The sequence below is a fragment of the Rhopalosiphum maidis genome, chromosome 2 (assembly GCF_003676215.2).
Source record: "Rhopalosiphum maidis isolate BTI-1 chromosome 2, ASM367621v3, whole genome shotgun sequence".
In the NCBI taxonomy this organism is placed as follows: Eukaryota; Metazoa; Arthropoda; class Insecta; order Hemiptera; family Aphididae; genus Rhopalosiphum; species Rhopalosiphum maidis.
The window spans coordinates 71,024,662-71,050,988 of NC_040878.1; the positions used below are offsets into that span (position 1 = coordinate 71,024,662).

At 26.2% G+C, this 26,327-nt stretch overlaps 1 protein-coding gene across 4 annotated transcripts in view; it reads right to left on the minus strand.

Moving 5' to 3' along the window:
* The window catches only part of LOC113554849 (protein goliath), a 53,903-nt gene extending 32,660 nt beyond the window's left edge, over positions 1-21,243 (minus strand). For all 4 annotated transcript variants that reach the window (XR_003405312.1, XR_003405311.1, XM_026958911.1 and 1 more), the window contains exons 1-2: positions 20,209-21,243; positions 4,964-5,099 (exon numbers count right to left, since the gene is read on the minus strand). Coding sequence is in view for 2 of the 4 variants with exons in the window: in XM_026958911.1 (XP_026814712.1) it covers positions 4,964-5,099; positions 20,209-20,659 (587 nt within the window). In the remaining 2 variants the exon portion in view is untranslated. The remainder of the gene's footprint in view (positions 1-4,963; positions 5,100-20,208) is intronic.
* Positions 21,244-26,327: the final 5,084 nt, after the last annotated feature.

A 26,327-nucleotide genomic window follows, 5' to 3' on the forward strand; every position in this document is an offset into this window, starting at 1 on the left:
AAAGAATGTTTTAAATGTTTAATCATTAGCTATAAAAACTGAACATTTAATACATTGCAACTACTAAATAATTTTCAAATTTTCGAGATTTCGACGAACTTTGTAAAATTTTGAACTTTAAAATTTAAATACTTATAAAAACCATGCCTATGCATCTTTAATATTTTTTAATTACTAATTACGTCTTGTGAGGAACCTTGTATTTAATTTTCAAACTTTTTGACCCAACAAAAAAATGATATTGATATTTATAGAAAAAAAAGTATTTATAAAAGAATTAAAAATTAAAAATGTCTTAAAGTATCTCAAAACAAGTTAAAATATTTTGAAAATGTTATCATGTATAACATTTGGTAAAAATTTCAAGTCGAAAATCCTTCAATTAGAATTCTTTAATTTACGGTTGATTATCCAACAACAAAAAAATGTAAACTTCAATCGCTCGTAAAAAATTAATTAAACTTTCAACTAGGTATTTTATGGCATTCAAAATTATTTTCATTTCATTGTTTGATTTTTGAATTTAATGAAAACAAAATGAAATTAAAAAAATAATTATAAAGAACAAATATTTATTATTATATAGTTGTATACTTATATATAGTATGTATATATACTATATACAATAATAATGATAATAATTAGGGCTGTGAATTTAATGCTATTAATCAATTTATCTATTGGCTATTATTAAACTTTAAGAAATAATCATAACGAAGGGTTTTACAAACTGACAGCGAGGTGCTGAATAACAATAATTATTATTTATACATTTTTATTTTGGTAACTGCTCATATTTTATCTTTTTCTGGAACTGTTAGATTATAGAAATATAAAATTTTAAATACACGTATACATTTACAACATCATCAAATTAAATGAAATATTATTACTTATTACCTAAATATATAAAATAATTTAATTTTTAATTGGAACTTTTGGAACTGAAAAAAATCGGAAAAAAAACCGAAAAATTCACTCCCAACAAATATTGGTTTTGGTTCCTAAAAAAATCCTAAAAGGGTTAGGGTGTGGTTTCGGTTAAAATACTGGTATTTTTAATTTCGGTTCCAAGCCCTGATCTGCACATACACATATATAATAATTTATAAATTGTAAGTAATACATAAATAATTGGTATCAATATAGACATAGTAATAAACAAATTAAATGACCAAAAACGATTGTATGGTGTAAATATCGCAAGAAGTTAGAGGATCTAAATTAAATGTATAATTTATTGGTATTTAGTAAACAGTGTGGTTTAAATCCGTTTTAATATTACATTATAATTTATTACCGATGTGTGTTATAATTTTGTGTTTACCTCACTGTCGATAAATCTATTAATGTTTAATAATATTTGGCGTTGAACGGATATCAAGAATTATATTAAAAAGTTTAAATTGTATCCTTGATTAAGCTTCAAACAGGCAATTGCCAATTGATGTAATATTTAATTAGTTAGGTATAATGTCTATATTTATAAATATAATAATAATAACATTTTTAACATATAAATATAGCCCTTGACTAATCAATAATAATCATATTACTATTTGAACAATTAATAAATTTGTTAAATTTCTCTGCCAATATATTTCAATTGTAGTTATAAAACAAATAATGTGATAAATTTAATATGAGTATTATTATAGTTTAAAATTAAAAAATACAAAAATCTTAGAAAGTTTTCAAAATAATTCCTATTAATTTTAGAATTGAACAATATTATAAATAACACTAAACGAGTACAACATAGACATGTACTTACTATGATAATATATAATATACTACTTAATTATCTATCAGTATTACTTAAACTGTTAATAAAAAAATTTCAATGAGGTATTTATGGTTAAAATTTAAAAATAAGTTAAATTAGAACTTGATTATCTTGACAAAAAATGAAAATATTAAAAAACAATTTGGACATTGCACAGAAAATATTCTTTTTTATAAAACAATATAGGTTTTTTGCTCTTAATCGAACAAAAGAGTTTTATTATGAAAGTACAAAATACATTTGTTAATGTATCATGTAATAGACAGACGAAGAAAACAAATATTGATGTTAGACGGACTCTAAAACAAATTACGCCAGTAAACGATTAAATAGAAATATGGTATTTTAATAAGTTGTACTTGAACTTAAAATCTTTAGTAAATTTAATAGAGCTCCAGTAAATAAGTGATACACATGATTAAATATTAATTGTTTTTAAATGAAAAAGAGTTTTTAACACCTAGTTTATGGATCTTATCTGTTTTTTTTTAAATTTGGGTAAATAGGTTGTTTTTTAAGTTACCTGTAAATCGTGAAAATGAAATATTAAAAATGCGCGCGGCAGTGATGATGATATTTTCAAGGCACATAAAATCGTATGGTTTATTAATTAATATTGATGTATACTAAAGATAATAGTTTATAAATAATACATATAGGTATAGTTTAGCAAAAATTAGATGTGTATGACGTGTGTTTTTGTCACGGTCGGCCTGTGTGTTTGTTACTTGTGAACACCGATATATTATTGGCGTGAGAGATGAGTCCGTGTTCATATTTTTTGTTTTCATAAGTAAAATGTTTGTTTATTTTTTAAGGAAATTATTCTACTTCTTTGATATTGCCCGATATTGCCCTTGCATTTATTATATTATGCGTTTAAGCTATTCTGTCATTGTCATCGTAATCGTTTGGACAGTGTAGTATTGCTTTAGCCAAGCTGGTCATTAACAATTGGTTTAGTAAAGTTGTAAGTTATAAGTTAATAACAATACTATAATAATTAATACATGCAATGTTATGTCAAAAATTAGTTCCAAGTTCAACTTACCATATTACTAACAGAAAGATAAATTAATTTGAAAGTACCATAATAATAAATGTATTTTAAAATTTAAAATATTCTAGGAAATAGAGACGGAGAATAGCTTAGAATTGTTTTTGCATGCAATAGTTTATCACTGAATAAAAATGTGAAACAACATCCGTTGTAGTAATATACTCAATGACGAGGTGTACTCAAAATCTACTATACACATTAGAAGCGGGTCAGAAGCAGGTTCCTTGATGTTTTTCAATTTATTTTTTTGATTTATTCATTTTAAATCTGAGAGCAAACGCAATATATGTATAATGTATATATAATATATATGACCTAATCTATGTATAGATTACCTATATTATATTATTGTTTATTATACTTATCCATAGATAAGATTGTTTTCTTTTGGTGTGTGAAAGATAATAAAAAAGAAAAATTAATTCATAATATTAAGACACTAAACATTTAACACACTATTAGGATTAAAAAAAGGCATGATCTCCATACATAACTAAATGAATTATCTTTAAGTAAAATAAAGTAATGAATGATGACTAATAATTCAAAATATAAGGTAATTAATATTGATATTTTAATAAGTTTAAACTTTAGTTAAGCCAACTTATTTTTTATGTAATTGTACGTAAATATTAATAACATCTCTATTAAAGAATTTTCAAATTTTTTATATAACCTTATAAAAATAAAGCTCTGTGCGCCGTGTTGGATAACATGCTTAAAAACAATATCATAGTAGATAATTATTTAATTTAGTTAATCGAAAAATGGCCAATGAGGAAAGTTATTAGTAACTTAAAACTTTATTACTTATTAGTAAAAATATATATAATTTTAATTTTTAACTAACGTATAACATTTTATGACGACAATATAATTTACATAAATAATTAATTTATTAATGGATTTATATCTACTTAAATTATTTATTGAAAATAGTAAATATAAATCTTACGTTTGAAATTCAAATCAATGAAATTGATGACTATACTTTAATAAACATTAAAAGTGAAGAGCTTAAAATTTGTTTTAAATACAAATATATTTTTTGCCAAGCACAGAGAAATGATTATAATAAACGATAACAATTACTTACAATTTAACACATAAATAATAAGTTGGGTAATTTTTGAAACAACGCATTTTACAATATGAAAATATACTAGTAATTATTTTATACTTGTACATAGAATAAATCTAATACCCAACTAATTAGATTCGAAATATATTATTGACTGCTTAATAAATAAGAATTACAATGAGAAGTAGTGGACAAAATAATACTATGATACGATTGGATGTGTGAATTGACATGGTCAAATTCACTATATGTTCAAGAACTCGCATTAGTTCAATTTCTTTGTCTATTCATCCGTGACTGAAATTAATTTTACACGTGTCTTTTTAGTTTTTATCGATTATTCTCTTATTATTTCCTTATCAATATATATTATATACTTATGGTATAACGTATAAGCAATGACATTTTTCCGTTTTCTTGTATTATAGCGTCGTGGGAAAATGAAAAAAAACTACATGATGACTCAACCGATATAATATATAAATAATGTAGGTAATAGATTTTTCGTTGAATTACATTATATTGTGATTTTTACTGGTATGTTATTTAAGAAGAAAAATGTTCTTACGAAAAGTTAGGGTTTATTAAAATTTCAACTATACCTAAATTATGTATTTTATTTTAAAAACCGTAATGAAAATATACCATTTTTTTTGTAAATAGTAAAATGAAGTATTAATTTTTATTTGGTAGCCCTTAAATACCTAATTAAGTTAACAAGTAAAATATCCTTGAGTTACAAGCAAGACATTTAAATGTATAGAATAAACAATATTATTTATTATTTGTTGTACATTATAATACGATCAAGTATCAATGCTAACTAGATATACCTCATACCTAATCATAAAATATTATACATATATATTTTACTCAGTAGGATATTACTTTTAATAATAAATCATATTTGTTGTCCCTGTGTGTCAACAATAGGATCTAACACCGCAAAATCAAATTTATAACAAATCGTATATATAATAAATGATAAAAATTCAATTAGTATATTATATAATCCAATGGAGTTGTATATAAATACCTGTTAATGTTACCGTATGGTCTGGTGCAATGACTGGCTATTGTGATTTTTACCATTACCCTCCTGGTCATGTCATCCAGCATTCGGGCCATGTCCTCGCCCTTCCATTTATACGTGAAAACCGCACTGATATTTCCTACGACAAAATAAAGTCAAGGTTATTAAATATGTATAATTTTACTATACTAAATTTGGATATAGTGTTCTGTGGTAATTGTAAGTTTTAATTAAATAACTATATAGTAGTTGCCAGTTGATAAGAGGTTATAGAAAAAACTTTGTGACGATATCGTCTGATGGATTTGCATTATTTCATTTCCATTGCTTATAATATATTTACAGGATGGCCGGGCGTGCCACCGTATTTAATCGTTTTCTCATATGTCTATAACACAGGCCAACACGGTGGCTCATTATATATAGATATTATTATTATAATTGTAATTTACCTTTTCATTTTTTAGATAACAAAAGGATTAACGATAATACAACAAACTAACCAAAACGAAATAGTAGTTTGGATGTAGGTCATGGCTAATACTCGTGTAGTAAACACGTAATATAATCGCGCATGTGTATTTTACTGGACCACGGAGAACTCATGTTTATTTTTATTATTGCTTGTAACCAATTTTGTATAGAACTGAAAGTTCAATTAGGTTTGGGATTTAACACGTGCGACGTGCATAGTTAAGAAATTATATTTCGTGCGTGTCGATAACCGTTTATAGCTGAAAATTTGAAATGGACAATTAGTGTGATAGATAAAGTAAGATTCATATTAAATTTCATTTGTTTTTATAAAGTAAATCCATTTCAAAACGAAATCATTGTTATTAAAGGATGAACAATTATAGGTTTATATTATATTCTAAATAAAAATGTTTAATTTGACATTTTTAAAATTAGAACATAAAATGAATAAGTATGAAACAAACTTAGATAGAGTCTCTCACATTCACTGACATTATTTCTAAAATCACTATGATCTAAATCTAAAAAAAAATAATCTTAGTAAATGATTAAACAAAAATAAGACGATAAATGTGTCGGATATTGATAAAAATAAATCATTCATTTTATTTCATACATAAAATTATTTTTTAAATTTACTCCGCTAATCCTTCCAACAAAAGAATAGTTATAACTTTACAAATGTTTCAGTCAATATGTCTTCGAGTAATCATCAAAGCTCCGTAGTTTGTTTCAAATGTATCTTTTCATTCAAGACTAAATACAAAGATAATAGAAGAAACTGCTACAATTCACTACCTAATATTTCGCTTAAAACTTATATTCACTTAATTCATCTTATTACAAGACTGATGTTATGCAATACACATTTGGAAAGTTTGGAAAGATGCTTAAACTGGAATTGTTACAGAGACCTACTGGTGTAAATTAAGTTAATTAAATTAAGGGCGTCTAAAGTTAAGTTTTATTATTGTCAATTCTATTGTTTTTTTTAATATATTTACCTGTTGTACATTTAATATATACACACTGTAAAAATTATAAATCAAGTAATATTAAAAAAAAAAAAAACGATATTAACTTATTAAATTTATGAAATTTATTAATTCAAGTAAGTAATATTTAAAATATGTAATAAAGCTCTACTAATAAAATGGTATTTTTTATCGATAATTTTTAGAGTGATTGATGACATAAAATTGTTTGAATATTTTTTTTTAATAAATACATTTTAAGTGATAATAAGCTTATCCCTTTAAGCATTTAATTTTATTTATTACGAAAATTGTCAATATGTAACAAATTATAAATATATTACAATAACGTAATACCAGAAACTCGAAATGTATTTATTTTTATTTTTCACGCTTGAACCGCATAAACCGAATAAGAGTTTACTGACCGCGTATATAATTTTTATAAGCTATATTGTGACCATGTCCGTTGATCACATCAATATATGTTGACATCAGTAGACTCACTTAAGAATTCTGCATCGTTGTTCATGCAACAATAGAAATATTTATAACTAGAATAATAAGCATACTGCTGTTATAACAGATTTAATTTAATATAATTTTAAACAAATTTGAAATTATAAATCAAAAAATGTAATTAATATTTATTATTATTATATTATTTGTACCGTTATAAACATTTACAAAATATTTAATTGTACAGTAGGTAGCTAAAAAATACTACATTTATTTCTATCTAAAATGCATACAATAATATGTACTAAGCATATCGTTATGACCATAACTAAAACAAGCAATTCGAAAATATTTCAATAGTCGTTATAATAGACTTCAAGATGTATAATATTTTTTTTTTCGTTTATATATTAAGTAAATTTAATTCTTAACAAATTAAAATATTCTACATTATAATTTTATTGGTATTAGGTATCTAAAAATATATTTATTTCAGTGATAAACAGTGGTTATAGTATGACGTAAAAGTAATTGCAATTCACTGATATTTATATGAATAAGCATTTGCCAATGGTCGACTAACAATGTAGACTATACCTATTGAGAAAGAGAACACGACATGACTGAGAGTCTTAGTAAAATAAATCGTGCAAATCGAATCGCAGCGAATTATGATTTGGTAAATTGTCAGATAAGCATTTTGTTGTGAACTCTACAGCGACTCGCAGATAAAAATAGTATATTCTTTACATTGAACGTTTTCTCCATACACGTCTTTAATTGACTTATTATGATTATATTAAGGACCATAACTGTTATGAAATTAAAAACAAAAATATGTTTACATTAAAATATATTAAGATCTAAGGCTTAATACAAACGTCAGCATTGAATTAATATAATAATGAAGTAAAGTATAATTTATTAGAATATATTAAAAAAAAAAAATGTACATAATTAGTGTTTTTATTTAACGTAAATATTTATAACTTATTTTATTTGCTAAAAAGACAATAAAATACATTGTTATGCACTTAAATGTATTTAGTTATTACAATTTATGATTAATGAGAGATAAATATTTGAATAAATGTCTATTTTCAACGTTTATAGGTATATTTGTAGATATGTTTTTATATTGATTTAAAATATAATTTTTACTTAAATGTTTCAACTGATTTATAAAGTTCGATATACGAGTATATGTTTATTTTATAGGCTTGTACATTTTCTATATGTTAAAAAAACTAATTATTATTGTACTATATTTTATGTATAGTTTATGTATAGATCGTAGTTATTCTATATATATATAAAAACAATGAAATACAATTTCATATTTTTTTTTAATTAACTGATAAATTTAGAAAAATAAATAACTTATAACGTTAAGGCTGTGTTAATCTCAAGAGATGCATATATGCATAATATTGTATATACTATATGATTTATTGTATCTATATATTATGTACCTTGGACGAAAAATGCATAAAGATAAAATATGTACATACTTTTATAACTTTCATAAGAGCCTACATTATATTATTCAAAACAAAATAATACAAGCTTATAGAATTTAGTAATAGGTACTAATATATTAGGTATAGTTTTATTATTATGAAACTATAAACAAGCATTTGAAGTTATTTTATAATTTTAAATTGTACGCAGTTATGCTCAGTATCTAATGAGTTTTATGTGCATAGCTTTAAACATTTTTGTTCTTTTATTAATTACAATATTTATACATAAAATATCTATGTTTTTATTAATAAGCACAACGTTAAAGTCGTTTGTTGTTTTGAATTATTATCTCTTCCAAAGTTCCAAAATACATATTACATTAATAATTTATTCAAACGAACAGTTTAAACTATTTTTTTTGTGTCTTCATATTTGCAAATAAAATATCTTGAATTATTGAATAATCAACCAAATAAATATTTTAAATCGATTATAAATGATCATGGAATTACTAAAGAAATCATTTTGTACTTTCTGTTTTTAAACTCTCGTAGTTTTATGAGTGTCCGGCGTCCGCATTACGTTTTGTATAGTTCTGCAATGATATACCTTTGTTGCTATTTTACTGCGTATATTATATAATTAAAATTTATATTCCGTATATTGAATAAATATTGTTTGTTGTGTAAGACAAAAGAAAACGTGACAAGAATAATTTCGGACGATTCGTTTGATAATAATGTTTTATAAAAAAAAATCTAACAGGCGATGAATAATAATTGAATTATCACTTAATAGAAATTCAAAAAAAATTACCTCTACTACTTTACCTTTAAAAATACACTAAACAATACGTAAGAACTTAATATATATAAATTATATTATACGTGATATTTTTAGAATTTAGATATATAGATGATAGTTTTTGCGTACTAGCGTCATGTGCAATGGGTTGTTAGAAATACTGAACAAGTATATTTATGTTTAGTCATAAGGCATATAAATATTATATAAAAAAATATATATGCTAATTAATATATAATGTAATGCTATAACTAGTTATAATAACACTGTCTAAATCACTCTAAAGACAATAAATAATTTTGACTATTCTAACCATACCATAAAAACATGGTTATATTAAATTACATTATGCGGAAGCCGGATAGACAACTAACATTGCCACCTTGAAGTTCCAAATCAAGGTATTTAATATAGATGTTTATATGTATAATGTACTTATGTAAAATGTGTAATATATAATATAATACGAGTATATCTTAAACTATAAAAAATTACTGAAAACTATTTTGAAATTTGAAAATATAAAAACAAATAATATAACTTGTATTTATAAGTTTATATCTTGTATAATATATTGACGTATTGTAAACTTAATTAAATAAAAACTGTATTATACAGAATAGAATAATTCCCTACTGTATTGTAATTAGTAAAATATTGAAATATATTATACTAGTGACTAACATGCATAGTAATTAAATTTAACGAAAATGACGAAAAAAAATGAAAATGAAAGCGTTAAAGTGAGAGACTTAGATTCCCTACCTTTAACAGCGTTTATTTCTTAAAAATGCTTCTTTTTTAAACTTATGTTCTTAAAAATGTACGCTGGTACGCAGAGGGCTTGAAGATAATTTCTCCTCTATTTAAAATGGTAATTATCTATTTTCAAAATGTTATCACTATAGATTTATTCTTATATTTTATTAGTTTGATAAAAATGATTAACCAGTGATTCTTGTTGTAGACGTGTAACAACTAACAGCCCATAGAATATAATTTTATCTTTAAAAAAAACTATAATGTGTAAATGAAGTCTTAAGGTAAATATAATTAATACTTCTGATATTTATAATGTAATTTGTTAATATTAAAGAAAACAACGATCGATGGAAGCGAAAAAAGTATTTTGGTTCAGAAAACTAATGAATAAACTAGGGTAAAATAAAATAAAATTCACAGTATGCTTTTTAATTTTGTGTAACTTTAAATACTGATTAATATAAAGCATAAATTAGTTATATAATATTCTTAAAGAAGATAAGAAAGTTAAACACAATAACTAACAAAAATATTTTATTAGGACAACTTAACAAAGTCGACAGTTATTGACTATTGTATACGTAAAAAACATATAACAATTATCAATATCCTATTTAAATTATATTAGGTAATGTATTTTATATCATTAGATTATAATAAATAATAAGTAAACATTTTATAAATATAGATATTATGAAATAATCTGATTCAACCAATTTTTTCTACATTTTATAGAAGTATTTTATAGTGAATAAATTGATACACGAAAGTATACATGTAAAAGTATGGAATAGAATTTTAAATAAAATTAAATCACCATAATTCTGATTGATTAGTTAAATGAGAATGATGTGAGACTGTTTAATGGAATAAATTCTCGGGTAAGCCATGATGAGATAATTCAAATCTCCTGTATAAAACATTAACATTCACCTTCATCCAAAATGCATTTCTTCCATATCCATCTCATTATTATCTAGTTAAAATTTATTCATTTCAGAGTTAATAACTCATATACATGGTATTATTAAAATGGGGAGTTACACGTTACTATCTTTCATCACACGATAAATTCTTAGCTTGTATCTCCTGCTACATATTTCTCGTATTTACAATGAATAAATACTATAATAATTAATTTCTAAAATAAATTGAAGATGTATGTTAAAAATATTTTTAAATGTTATATATTATAAAAAAATTAGCCTATTATTAATGAACATTACTAGAGCATTCTAATTAGCTATAGAAATTTCGTTTATAAATTCACTAGTTAAATTGTATTAATGCTCAATTATTTCATAAGTTTTTAACTAAGAAAGATTTGACATGTATACAAATGTTGAATTTTTATATCTAAATATTAGTAAGTAACCCATCTTTTTTTTATATGCTGTAATTGGATATTGTAATTATATCCTATATAATCACTAAAAGCTAAACAGTATTATACTATATGTACAATGTACACAGTACACTATTATCACAATAGATAGCACTGAACGTGTATTATATTGTTTCTAATGTATATTATCGTTCTATTTATTAAGTTATTCGAACTTTCTTTTCACAAAAAACTTTCTAACAAACTTATAAATACCATACGATCCATAAATGTATTAATTCTGTAAGCAAACATCAAAATTTACTGGATATAACTACGAAACGTCAGACGAAGGTCCACCGATGAGGTGACGACCGGGACAAAAATACGTTTTAATAAATTTATGCTTGAATAAAGCCACACATACGTTATTTACAATCAACTACACCTCAACATTGAGAAATTTGCATACATACCATTACATTCAATAATCTAATTACTAAAAATTGGTCCATTATATGGTAGTTAAACTCAGTGGCGTATTTAGGCTGGGGCCAACGGGGCCTAGGCCCCGGGGCCCCCTAGTTAAGTCCAAGTTATGGGACCACAGAATCTGTACCATTACATTAAAGAGGGCCTCCAACTTTTATTCTACGCTACTGGTTAAACTTGAAGAGCTTTTAATCAATCCTCAAAAAATTGTCACCAAACATCTTTTCTACATAAGATTGATCTTGGATAATAAACCACATTTCCGTACATAAAAAAGAAAAACTTTACCTTATTACGAATTTCATTTATTGTCTATTAAGATCAATTTTTGGTAGTCTTCATATAAAAATAATTTTAAAGAAGATCAACAATTATAGTGGCTATTAACAATGTAAGACGACATCATTTCAAGTAATGTGTCTTAACATTTCCTTAAATTTGTTAAATTGACACAAAATTAAACAAACCATTAATAATTATCTTAGTTATAATATTTATTTATTTTTAATTTTAAAAAACTAAGTCCAACCCACTTTTTCAAGAAATGATCAACTATAACTAGGTCTACGAGTATAAATATAATAATTTATTCTAATACAAAAATAACCGTTACCTCTGCTCAGAATTTATCTTTTTAAATTACAATTATTATATTTTTAAGAATTCATGACATTTTCAATTTAAATATTTTGTAAGTGTACAATTTAATTTTATAAACTTGTTGAAGTTTAAATTATTTGTCTGCTTCGTTGGGAATCATTTTTTTAGTATATAACGATTTATTTAATTTATTGTATACATATTATATGCAGCAGTAGCAAACTCTCCAATTTGTTTATAATTTATTTTTAAAATATAATGGAAGTTGCCACTGACGCAAGTAGTTTATAGAAAATGAGGAATTTTTATTTTCAGTCAAGGTATTAACCACTTATACTGTGAGTAAAATATGTTTTATGTACCTAATACTTTTTTACACATAAATGTTTAAAAAGAAAAATATTATAATTATTATTTCTTATTAATTTTTAGATGGCTTCAAAGAATTTTAAGCGGTATAGCCCTCTAATTTTCTGCGCTTTGAATATTTTTTTGTATACGTTATATTAATTCCTTTCTACACATCTTAATTAATTTACATCATCTATCTAAATAAAATATATATTTTTAAGAATTAAAGTCTAACGAATAATGATCTAATATTTAAACGTAGCAACTAAATGCGATAGGAATATCATAGATAATATTATATGATTCAAATATATATTCTGCGTACTTACTAAATGCAATCTGATGTAATTCATTGAGGCCAACTTTATACGATGGTTTTAAATTTTATCATATAATTAATATTAATTTATAACTATTCCTGACTATTTATAATATGTGAAATGTGTCAATGAGATTACAGCAGTTAAACAGATGGTTTTAAGAGTAGAGTGTGTTAAAATGTTGACTTCGTATGAAATACAAGCAATGAGCTTTAAACAAAGGATATTATAATCTCTGTGTTAAGTTAAATAATTTGTTTAGGAGTTCTTTTGTTCTATTTATACTGAAATAAACGTATAAAACAAGACGTTCCTTTGGTTTTACCTAACCTAACCGAGGAAAAAATGCAATTTACTCATAAGAATTGAGAAGAATAGAATACAAATTATGTTTTGTTTTTTAAGTATAATTCGTAAATAAGACGAAATCTATACGAAAATTATAACGATTGAAATTGTATTCACATTAGGAGAACATTGATAAAGCATTAATAATATAATTAAATTAATAAAAGAACATCATACTTACGAAGGTTTGTTAATATTTGTAGAGAATGGATAAAAAATGGATAGAAAATAAAAAGATAAACATTTTTCTCGATTATTATTATTTTAAGGTTACGACCTTAGACTTCCTGCAGAGATGTGTAAAATTTTAGCGGCCGACCTCGTTTTTCGGTTTTTATTTTGTTAACACAATTTAAATTATTTTTCTGTCCGCTTTATTTCGTTTGGTACAAAATAATAAACTACGAAAATAGATTGCTTGGCACTACAGACAAAACCTTGGCAATGGGGAGCAGCCAAAAGTTTCGTAAAACATTGTGTGTTTGATATCCGATTAGTATTATAAGCACGAAAGTGGTCGATAATTGTGTAAAATAAACTAATTTATGTTAGTGCCATGAAATATCTACCTATTTTGAAAATCGCACTATAATTTTTAATCTATTACAGTTTATTATTATTATATATAATAATATATACAATTATATTTATCAGAGTTTAAAAGTTTAGGATTATAAGAATTTACATATTTTGCATTGTTTATGAAAATATTTTTTTTTTATTTATTTCAAAACAAATATTTATCATCGTGGATGATTTCTTATAATTTTTTACTAAACGAAATAATTTAATACATAATATATCAATATTATATTAATAAAATAGACACATTTATCTTAATAATAAATATTACCTAATGAATATTTTTATATTGTATATTAATATAAAGAAGAAACTTAACAAAAACTAAACCTGATGTGTTTCATTAAAAACATACATAAAGATGAATTAAATAGTTATATGACACTTCAAATATTTTAAACATAGGTTTATCGTTAATTTTCGTATGGAGATAAAAAATTGTTTTCAAGACAGCTGATCTTTTGGCACATACGAAATCCAATAATCGTATCCGTATTAAAACTAGAATCCCTCATTGTGTTATGTAATTTTAATTCTGTCATGTTTACGTTATAAACTAACACTAATAACTCACATTGTAATTTTCAAAACTTTTGATTAGTCGGAGGCTTAGAGTAAAATTGTTTTTAAGAAAACAATATTATATGAATGATAAATCTAGTTCATTCAAATAAATTAAATATTTTTATTGAACTATTTATTTAATCGTTAATTAATAACATGAAAATACTCTCTTAAATACCTGATGTATTCTTGTATTAACCAATAAAAATATAATCATTAATGATTAAAAGAGCCGTAAATTCAAATTTGTAATTTTTACCTAATGAGTTAGATGTTAGTTTATGTATACAGATTGATTATGATCTCAGGTAACACTAAATATGTCAGACCTATGCCCTTGTATTGAAAGTTTTTTTTCAAGAGAGTGGTCTATAAAGTACTAAAATACACAATTTCTTATGATTCATTTTTGGACATCGAATTATGAATAATAATGTTAAATATTTAAATATTACATTTTTTTATGTGATATATTTGTATTTATTTAACCGCATTATATACATATGATTGAAGTATTTAATATTACCGAAAATCGTGATCACACTGTATAGTGTATATTATATAAATAAAAATATTTAATTGATTAGATTATGTACTAATATTCAATACGTATACATAAGAAGTAGAGTAGAGATATAAAGATTGCAAAGCACTTCACAATTATTATTTCACTAAATAGATAATATATATTATGTACAGTTCTCATAGTTATATATATACACGCACACAGACACACACATATATACTTTAGGTAACTTTGTTTAGTATAACATAGTTTATCAATATAAATAATAATATTAAAAAATAAATTACAAAGAAACACAATCATATTATCTGTAAAGTCAATATAAATGGATTTTCAATACTTAATGAGTACTACGTATAACATATATTGTAGGTTTATTGTACTGTAAACTATAATAATACCAATATATATATTATGTATAATGTAAAAGTGAAATGATTAAAACACAAGATATTATGATATTATGATAGCTTATGTAAAGTTATAAATTAATAACCACCATCCTATTAAGTTATTTATTTATGTTAAATTATTATTTACGTACAGACGTAGTGTTAGGTATATTGGGGAATGAAGATTGGGATATATTGCGTATAATCACTTCCCCTATTTTGTTAGAGTAAATTCACTAAATTTACGATGGATGAATCCAGGTAAATCACCCGGATGTATAATATACCGTATGATAATAGTAAATATTATATTTTTACAATTTTCTATAATCATTTATCAGATGGTAGTTAGTACCTAGGTAGTTAGTAAATATCATCAAAATATTTTAAAAACTGAACTATAACAAAATACTCCCCTTATATTCTTGTATATTGTAATATTATGTAATTTATAATAAATAATAATATTTATATACGTCTGAGTACTGGTTGATAAGAGATATCCATGGGTATGACTATATAATATAAATAAATATTAACCTATTCCTTACCAATAAACCTTACCTAATTTTACAAATAATATAACATCACTCATCCATTAAAAAAACATTTACATTGTTTACTATGGATAAAAATTGTAGTAAAATTATCAAATTCAAATAAATGCTTATAAAGGTAAAGCTGGTAAAGTACACCATGACACAAAATGGTAATTCATAGTAATTATCAAAAATAAAATCTGTTATATTTCTATTTTGATTTTTTCAGTAGTAACATTATGTCCATTATGATAATAATTTTCAATTTGATAATAACAAGGACTTTATATTTAATAGATCAATAGATAAATAGTAACAGTAATTATTATGCTGAAAATAATCATGGTTTGTGGTTAAATATGTATGATCATGATAATTCAATTTTATCATTTGAATAATTCTGTGCCTTAGAAAATCTCAGCTATAATAATATAATAATGACACAATAAATTTACAATAGGTTAAAGCCTAAAGGTACTTCAAAGTGAGCTAAGAAAGTATAGAATTTAAAAGGCAGAGGCGGCTCTTTAATACACGTAGACCCGGGTACGGTATCGCCTTGACACTCCGTAGAAGCGGAACTCAATTTCATGAAAAGAGGACAGGGTGCTCAAATAGTGTTTCATAAAATAAGTATAGCTAGTATTAGTCATAATACAAACTAAATAAATTTCTAACTATTAATTTCTACCCATTTAAAAAAATTAATAGCTTACATACTATTTGTGACATTAGCAGTAGTAGTATTAAAGTATGTTTATATTAAGCAACGAATTCAAACGAATTTTAAATTTGGTACATCAAAACGTACCGATCACATAAGCGTAACACGAAAGAAAGGCCGTTTTTTCAGGAATGGTAATATTTTCACTACTTGTCTGTAGGAAACCTTTAAATAACGGACACTTTAATGGCTAGATTTTAATAATTTTTACTATAATTATAAGTATAATATATTTTATTAAAATGTGCATTTTTCATATTATTATAGTTTATCATATCCCTTTGTAGGAAATAGTCGTCTCATTCAATAACTGATTTTATTTTAAATAATAACTCATACAAGTATATACTATATGTAAATAGTATAAATGTACATATACGTATTTTTGTTATATATATGTATTTTGATATTGTTCATTTGACATTTCTCCATTTACCTTCCCACCTTCGCAAAATATTAGAACCTTCAAATAGCGGGAATAATCTCGACAACCTATAGTGTCTAGTATTTAGACTTGAGAGTTTTCACTGTATTAATAAATTTATTTATTTTGCATTCAGCCCGTCATAACTATCGAACACACTGGTGAATGCATACTAAAGAATAGTCTAAACACTCTAAACGATGTTGTACACGAGTATTCGATATATATTGAACGGTACAGACTTATTCGTCCTACAGCGTTCACTAGCCTTCACTAGTGCAAGCAAATCATTGTGACGATGACGGGCTGAGTATAATATCCGAATGTCGTTCACATCGAATAGACATCATTTTATTTGATCTTACCACCACTGGCTCGAACAAGAACGAATTGTACAAAATAAAGTATTCGCACCAAATTATTTGATGTACCTAATTTGTATTCGTCCGCGTTAGATGCTAAAAAGAAACGCATCTAATAATTTAATATTAAAGTATACCTGAACACAATTTACCGTTACCACGTGTAGCGGCACCGCCAAGACAATAGAATTTTACCATCATCACTCTAATGTGGAAAGACCCAACTTATACTCTTATATATGTAAAATAATAATTTTTGAAAATGTTAAAGTATATTATAATTTTGATATTATCGGTCTCGTAACGTACAGTTTTTATCGTTTTCGTGATTTTTTTTCTATAGGAAATACCCGAAAACGATCTCCCTAAAGTACAAAATAAACTTGTATCTACATAGTTCATAGAACAATAGATTAGTGGATATAATTATTTTGAGTAAAGCAATAACATTTTTCATTTACAAGTTTATCAAAGTTTTTTATCATTGTTACTTACTTATGAAGGTATGTTAAAAATGCGTATACTTTCATTTATTTAAGCAATCATTAATTAAATAAAGTGGTCATTGGTGGTACTACAAATTATAGATAAGTATTTGAATTAAAAATCAAGGGCAGTGCTGGCGCTAGGGAAGGATAAATGGGACAAATGTCCAGGGCCCCGCTCTTGTTAAAGGGCCCCGCGATTTTTAATTATCATCTTAATACCGTGAGACACATTGACATTTTACATAATTACAATTTAAATTAATAAATTATAAGTCTATAAATTTATTATTCTATACTACACAGCACACATGTATAATATTAGAATGGAGTACTCTGGCGTACCTAATGGCTAATATCTTGTCCAGAGCCCTACAATACCTAGCGCTGGCACTGATCAAGGGAATAAATCACCCATTAATAATAATAAAAATAATTAAACAAACATGAATTAGCTATTATATGTTTTTAGTATACTAAGAATTATCCATAAAAATGCTTTATTAAATAATTAATAGAAATATTCCTTACATGGGCATTTTTTTAATAAAATATGTTAAATATTTTTATGATAGTAATTCGTATACATATTATATAAAGTTATTTACTTTAGTATGGACAAAACAAATATATTCCAAACACATAAACATTAAACATTTTTAGATTTCAATGACTAATTTAAATTATTTTTAATAATTAAAAGGCCCGACATTAATTATAATATTCAGTTAATGAAATGAAAACGAAAGTACCTATATAATACTTAGTAGTAACTAGTAAGTATAGTATACAAGTCTCAATAATATTATATTTTATTGATCATCATTAGTTTTGTTTTCGTATACTTTTATTCTAATTTGATACTATTTTTAACAAATCGTTTGTTATATTTTGATAAGAACAACGAAATCCATTTATATTCTTACAACAATTAGGCTTAAAAACATAACATAGAATAATACATTTTAACAAGTAAATATACATTATAAAAATATATTTATTGAGAAATAGATTAACGGTATTTTTATAGGATATCAAATCATAAAAATATTACGTTGTAAATATTATATTAATAATAATTATATAATTATTACAATACTTTTAGAAAAAGTGATTAATTTAAACACTGATGATAATATTGTTATTGGCTTATTATTGCTTGAAAGAGTAAAAAAAAATAACACATGACGAATAAATGACGATAGTCGATAGGGTTAACTGTGAACACGATAATAATATAGCATTAATATTATATTGTAGCAATATTGTTGTAGTCCGCCGATCGTCGATAATAATAATAATAATAATCTGGTTACGTGTAGTTTAGTCTACAAAACACTATATATAATATGTACAAGTAAATAATGAATAATAAATTATTGTGTATACTACAATAAGTACATAATATTTATAGATTATACAGGTTACGCATAAGTGTTTTCGAGTGAGTGCGACGCACCTGAATGGTATTAAATATTATTATTATTAAAAACGGACATGCTCAACAACGATTTTCGAGTGCGAAGCTCATACGCGGGCAAACACGATTGACGGCTGTACCTATACTCCTCACCGTTGTAAAAGATTCGTTAATTTGTGTGTTTGTAAAGAGGACAGTGCACGGGGTTCCTGTTTTATGAACTATTTCTTGCGTGGGTATTTATTTTTTAACATGTGGTATACGGTATCTATTCTGCATGAGTAACACAAGAAGACGTAATAAATTATAGAGGCACCGTATTTATTAAATTTTGTCCTATCGATCTTGCTTGAAGCAGTTTGAAAAATTAGTCTGTAAATTGATGGTACAACATTGTAAAATTGTCAGTACTTTTATCAACCGTAAATTTAGGTATTTAAAATTTGCTATTTTTCTTCGCTGATTAAGTGCAGTGTATGTAATTATTTTGGAGCTGTAATTTTTCAAACATGTGTAAAAGCACAAGAATAAAATATTATTTTGTAAAGGCAAACGAGCAAGATCTTGCCATGTTAAACTAATTGTTTTGTTTGTAGCGAATATCCTCAAAAATACCAATTAAAAAGATTACATTATACGGTCTCCCGGGAAAACTTAAAAACTCCCCGTAAAACAAGTATGCGACGCGTAACTTAAACGATTTAAAAAATATAAAAACTGCGATCTAATGTTGAGATGCCAACGTCGGGGATGAGACGAAATATAAATTATTAAATCATAATTTGGTCGTAAACCAATTATCTACAAATCGTAAGCGCGAGTGTAGGTCTCGCGTACTATTTATAAGGTACTCACTCGGATCAGAGGGCAAAAGCTTCATTTTGTCGAGGTCGGTGGCTTCGCGGTCGTTATAGACGATCACAGCCGAGGCGCCGGCCCGGCGCGCGTTGTCCACTTTTGTCTGAAAACTGCACTTGCCCCTGCGCACCAGCGCTATCCAAGGCCCGGAGTCAGGCGGCTCTTGGACGCCATGCACCGGGGGCGCGCACCCATTGCGGTCGCCGTCCGTGCCGATCACGTGCAGCAACATCCCGGAGGCGGCCCCCACGTGATACTCGCCGAACTTGCCGATCTCCGATTTTTCCGTCTGGACCGCGACGCCCGTGGCCACGTCGTAGCTGGTCACGTTCAGGTATGCGGTCGTGTAAGAGTCGGCTGTCTCGTCGACGGTGGACGCGGCGGCCGACCACGGGTCCGACGACGCGGCCACGCCGAGTAACGTCCACGCGGCCAGCATCGCGTTCATGGTGAGATAGGTGCTGCTGGTGTCCGCCGTTGTGGACGCCGATTCGTATTCGATTAGCTACAATTTAATACGACAGTACGTTGGTAATGATATTTTCGACGTCGAATTTACGCGCGGTCTTATTTTTTTCTTTTTTTAAAAGCGGTCAAACGAAAATCGATATTTTTTGACTGACCGAAATTACTTTTATTTGCTCGAAAACGGGGTAAGACTCTAATAATGGTAATGTGGTTGTAAACCGAAAATCTGACGGATGACCGGGAACTATACTACATCGTCGCGGATGCGACGGTAATATTAACGTTGCCGTGAAACCGATCGATCGAACTAGCTTTCTGAAGCTCTGTATACGTTTTCACCGCTAACCGACGACTTTCCGTGAATAAAAGACGACCGTCGGGCATTCCGCGGCTGCTGTGTAGGCGGCTGCCCGGGACTAATGTCGATGAGCTATAACGATTTTTCGCGTCTAACGCAATCGGTGTTGTGACAAATTCACACGTCCGCTGTGACTACGCGACTAAATAACGAGATCAAAAAATCTTCGCCTAAAGCTCGAGCAAAACGATGGACCGCGGCGCGTGTCTCGCACACTACTGACGTTCTGTTATCGGGCTCCGCTGCACTAACGCAGTAACGCGGGTGGCGCGACGTTGTTACGGGGACCCCGTTATTGTGGTGGCGGCGGCGGCGGCGGCGGCGGTAGTAGCTGCTGTTCTATACTGTAGTAGTTGTAGCGTTTTGAATAACAATAACAAACCAATGCAGCCAGCTAGAGTGACGTTAAAATACCGCCTGCGTTACCATCACGTTCATCGTGATCGGACCGTGCGCCCGTGCACGATAAAACACGAGCCGCCACATATTTTAAATTTAAAACTCTGGTAGTTTGGCCACTGTCCGCCAAACATAATTTTATTTATTACAATATTATTATTCTTATAATCTTATGTCATTGTAATGATTTGATGTCCGTATAAACTATAAGACATTAAACACGTTAAAGTATCAAAATCGGTGTAAAGTTAATGTACCAACACTCGATGTATAAAATATATTATTGTATTCACAATTTACTCAAATGCTACATTAGAAAATAATTTTTAATCGCTATATATTGTCATGCCGATATTAATTAGCACTGATAAGTTCGTAGTTCATTTAGATTTAAAAACAAATGACTGAACCTAGGCACTTCAACACAAATTACCTATATTTATGTTTGAGTCACATAAACGAAGTTTTAATAATTAATATTTATAATTGTATATGACATATTACATTATATGTGATGAAAATTATTTAAGATCTATATAATAATCTAAGATTATGTATTTATTTAAATATATAAAATCTGCGTTATTAATATTTAATAACACTGTAAGTACATACACGTAATACATTTATAACTTTATAAGTATTTTATTCTTTAAGAATGTTTTAAAATTATTAATATATAGTTGAAACATAATTAAATGTATTATTACTTATCAGCTAGAATAATATTTAAACTCTAATATTACAAGTTACAGGACTAGATTACTGGATATTTGTACATCTTATAATTTAAAGATAAATAAAAATAATCATATACCTAATTAGAATAAAAAAAATAGTTTTTTTTTGTCAATAAATTACTATTAATTTGACAACAAATGCTACATCAATATCTAAAAAAATTATTGAAATTTGTTAATTACTTATTAATGAAATAAAATGTATAATTAATTGTATTATTGTCATGTAATTCAATTAATGAATATATTTCCCATTTTCACTGTATAATATGTTATTTAAGATTAAAAATAAAATACTTATAAAAATAATTTGATAATAATTTACTTTGCTTCTTTTAGGCTTTAAAAAATATAATAACATAATACACGTGGTTTAACTACATTTATGTTTTAAGCTTTAGATATTTAAAATTTGAAATTGTAATAATAAAAACAAGGCATTTTTGAAGTTGAATGTAATATTGGTACATTAAATAAAATATTGCAAAAATAATTTTTATTTTTGAAACTTTCAATAATTACTTCTATAAAATACAAGTAATAGTATAAATAATAAGGATATCTTAAAATTAAATGTATCAATTAGTATTTATCTTTAATAATAAAATATCTTTAATATTTCATCACTTTCTTCTAGCGATAGAATTTTTAAAATTAGAGTTTGATTGCTTATGTACCCACGTATAAATACACATTTATTAGTTAACCTCGAAAGTTAGAAAATGCAACATGAATGGGTGATATCCAAGTCTATTTTAAGTTTAACCAATCAAAAATTTGAACTTTCTAAAGCATTTAATATATCAATATTTAACAAATTGGAGTTAAATTTATTAGAGGATGAAAGACATAATAATTGTACAATTATGTTGTACTATTATAATATTAAATAAAATCTTTATTTATAAGCTCTCCAAATAAATTATCCTTCAGAATGAAAATTAATCTATTAGGGATATTATTTAAACTCAAATTAGGTATAGAATGTTAAAACTGGTTTTCGATATTTATTTTTCCCTTCAATTACCGCGGTGTAAGATAGTCAAAGTCGTATTTAGTATTTTGATGGCCCAGTGCTGATTTTTCTTTGCTGTCCCTCATTATTTTTATAAATATCAATTTTTGACAATAGCAAATAATTGTATTGTATACATATTATGTTATATAATTAAGTATAAAAAATAAATACATATTATTAATACTACATAATACCAGGTAATAAAAAAAAAATTTTCCAATAAAATAACAATATCTGTTAAAATGCCCATATAAAAAAATTATACTAGGGGCGGTGTTCACCTGCCTAAACACATCTCTAGGTTAAATCCCTGTATTTCATTTTTTTCAGAGTGGTTTTTAAACACGAATTACCTGTTTTTATAAGTTAAAATTATGCATTCATTAAAATTCAGATTTTTGATTTTTAATCACCTATTACTTAACTCCAGACTCTAGATACCAAATTTGTATTTTATCTAAGGACTTGATGATCTTATGATAATATATTGTACATCAAGGTTTTATTTAGATTTTACAAATCTATCTATATTATATATACATTGTATAATAAACAACACTAAATTATATTCAACTGTTATAAATCTTAAATAATTATCTTAGAGGCGTACGAGAAACCTGTGAATAACATAATACAGATGATTGTTCCGTATTTGTGTGTCTTACCTTGACGCGCCACACTTTGCTTATAATCTTCGGGTTTATTAATACGTATTGTCGGACCGGAAATTGAGAGGCTTAAAAATGTATGTATTTAACGTGCAATATTGAATATTATATTAGTTTTGAACGGCGACGTGAAAACGATTTGATCGAGAACCGTTGAGAATTGGACGGCGTGGCTGACGATGACGTGGTGAAAATGGACAGTGGTATTATTTTCCAATCTAATTCATCGACGTAAAATATCGAAGTTAGTATCCAATAATATAAACAAGGGCATAATTGTGGGAAGAGTGCACCTGCACTTCTTCTGAAATTGTTGAGTGGGTGGTGGAGGGTAAACCCCCCAGATATGCCAAAAGTAGAAATCTTTAAATTTTCTAAAATAAATAATGAATACATTTAATATACGTTTTTAAAATAAAAATATTGTGACTATTGTATTCTTACAATTATAGTATAAAATACATTTATTTCACGTGTCTATTGTTGTATAATATGTTGACGTATACTTAACGTTAACACATTGTATATAAGTTACAAAAATGTCCCAGTAATATTATTTTTTGATTATATAAAATAATTATCATCACATTATTTTTTTCAAACAAGTTATACAGCATCTTTTTAACGAACTTAGGATCTCTATATACTTAATATTATTTAACGATATGGGGGTTGCTACGATTGTTTCTATAAGCCATAAAATTAGGTTAAGACTTGTGTAGTTGTGTAAAAACGAACATTAGGTTATGGTTTCAATTTTGGTGTATAAATTGTTTTGTTCTCTTTTTCCTAATTAAAACTAGTTAAATCACTAAATATAACCTGTGTTATATGCTGCAGTATAAATTTGACTTTGACAATTACACCAATTACGGTTCAAATTGGAAATGGTAGGTTATTCGATAATATGTGATATTATTTTCTATCATGCAATTGTCGATCATTCAATTTTTAGAGAACGTGTCCGTCACTGACTTTTGTATTCATATGTGTACTTCCATTTTACTCTTGTTTCTTGATAAAATCTTTTTCTTGTCGTCTATTACGTGTGCATTAGTTATTAAATCATGTACAGATCGACGTAATTCCAGCAAAACGAGTATTGTACATATTTTGTTTGTGAACCTTGTCATTTCTGGTTCAACGAAACGCGTTGCTTGTTTATTTAGTATTGTACGAATCAAATGTGGTGAATGGTAAGACACTAAGACGCATATTATCATGTCAGTGTATTCACCTATATCATTCATAGATTTCTACTAGGAATAGACAATTTATTCATAAGATTTAACAACCAATCATAATGATTAGAAAATAAGCTAGTATTATTAAAATGATTAAATAATAATCGCATTATAATACTTATTATATAAAAAATTGCTTCAAGTGTCTTACTGCTTTGGTGCTTCGATCTTCCTCTAGTAGCACCTAAACACGTTACTGAAAATAATGAAGATATTATTATAGTTGTAAACTTTAAATAAGAAATAGTTTGTCGTAGATATCCAAAAATTGATTATAAATGGGATTCAGTGTACCTACGGTGTACTATAATCCATAATTTATTATACTGTTATAATATAGTGTTAAACGTAAATTTCTAATATTTTATTATATTAAGTTAATTATTTGTGTAAAATTACTTATACAACATATCGTATTGAAGTCAACCTATTCAAGAAAGTGATACAGGTGTATTATGCAAAATTATAATCTATTATTTTGTTCAATTAAATGTTGAACATTTTTATTTTAATTTCAAAACTAATTCATTATTCAATTTCAATTATGATGTTTTACTTACTTGATTTTTAATCAATGGTAATTGAAATAAAAAAAGTCTGAATTTTTGTTAAGTAGAATAATGATAAAAATTTAGCTCAGTTGTAATGAGTATGTGGATAATTAAGCTAGATTTAACATAAAATATTAATGAGAGAGATCCGATATCACACCCAAGTGGTATAGCGATTTGAATTCGCAAAAACGTAGGCGTGAACAGTTCCAAAATTTCTATTTTTTAACTTTTCTCCAAAACTATTATAGCTAAAAAGTTGGTTGATAGCTCATTAAAAAGGGATTATCAATTAAATACAAAATTTGGGATTAAAATTAATAATAATAATTAATTTTTCACAGTTAAAAAAATAGTTATTTTTTGCTAGATTTTCATTTAGCGTGGTAGATTACCGAAACCGGAGGGCGGATTTTGTTGATTGGGGTCTTGTTAGATTCAGATTGGCTAGGAGAAGTGCTTTGAAGATATTCTGAACTTTAACTTCAATCGTTACCTCACTACAAAGCTATAAATTGAAAAACATAAAAAATGCCCAATAAAATGTATTTAAATTTTTTTTGAAGGTCCTTAATGAATTAATTATAAAAAATAAAGTTCTGAAAATCTTCACTGCACTTCTCCTAGCCAATGTGAATCTAACAAGATCCCAATCAACAAAATCCGCCCT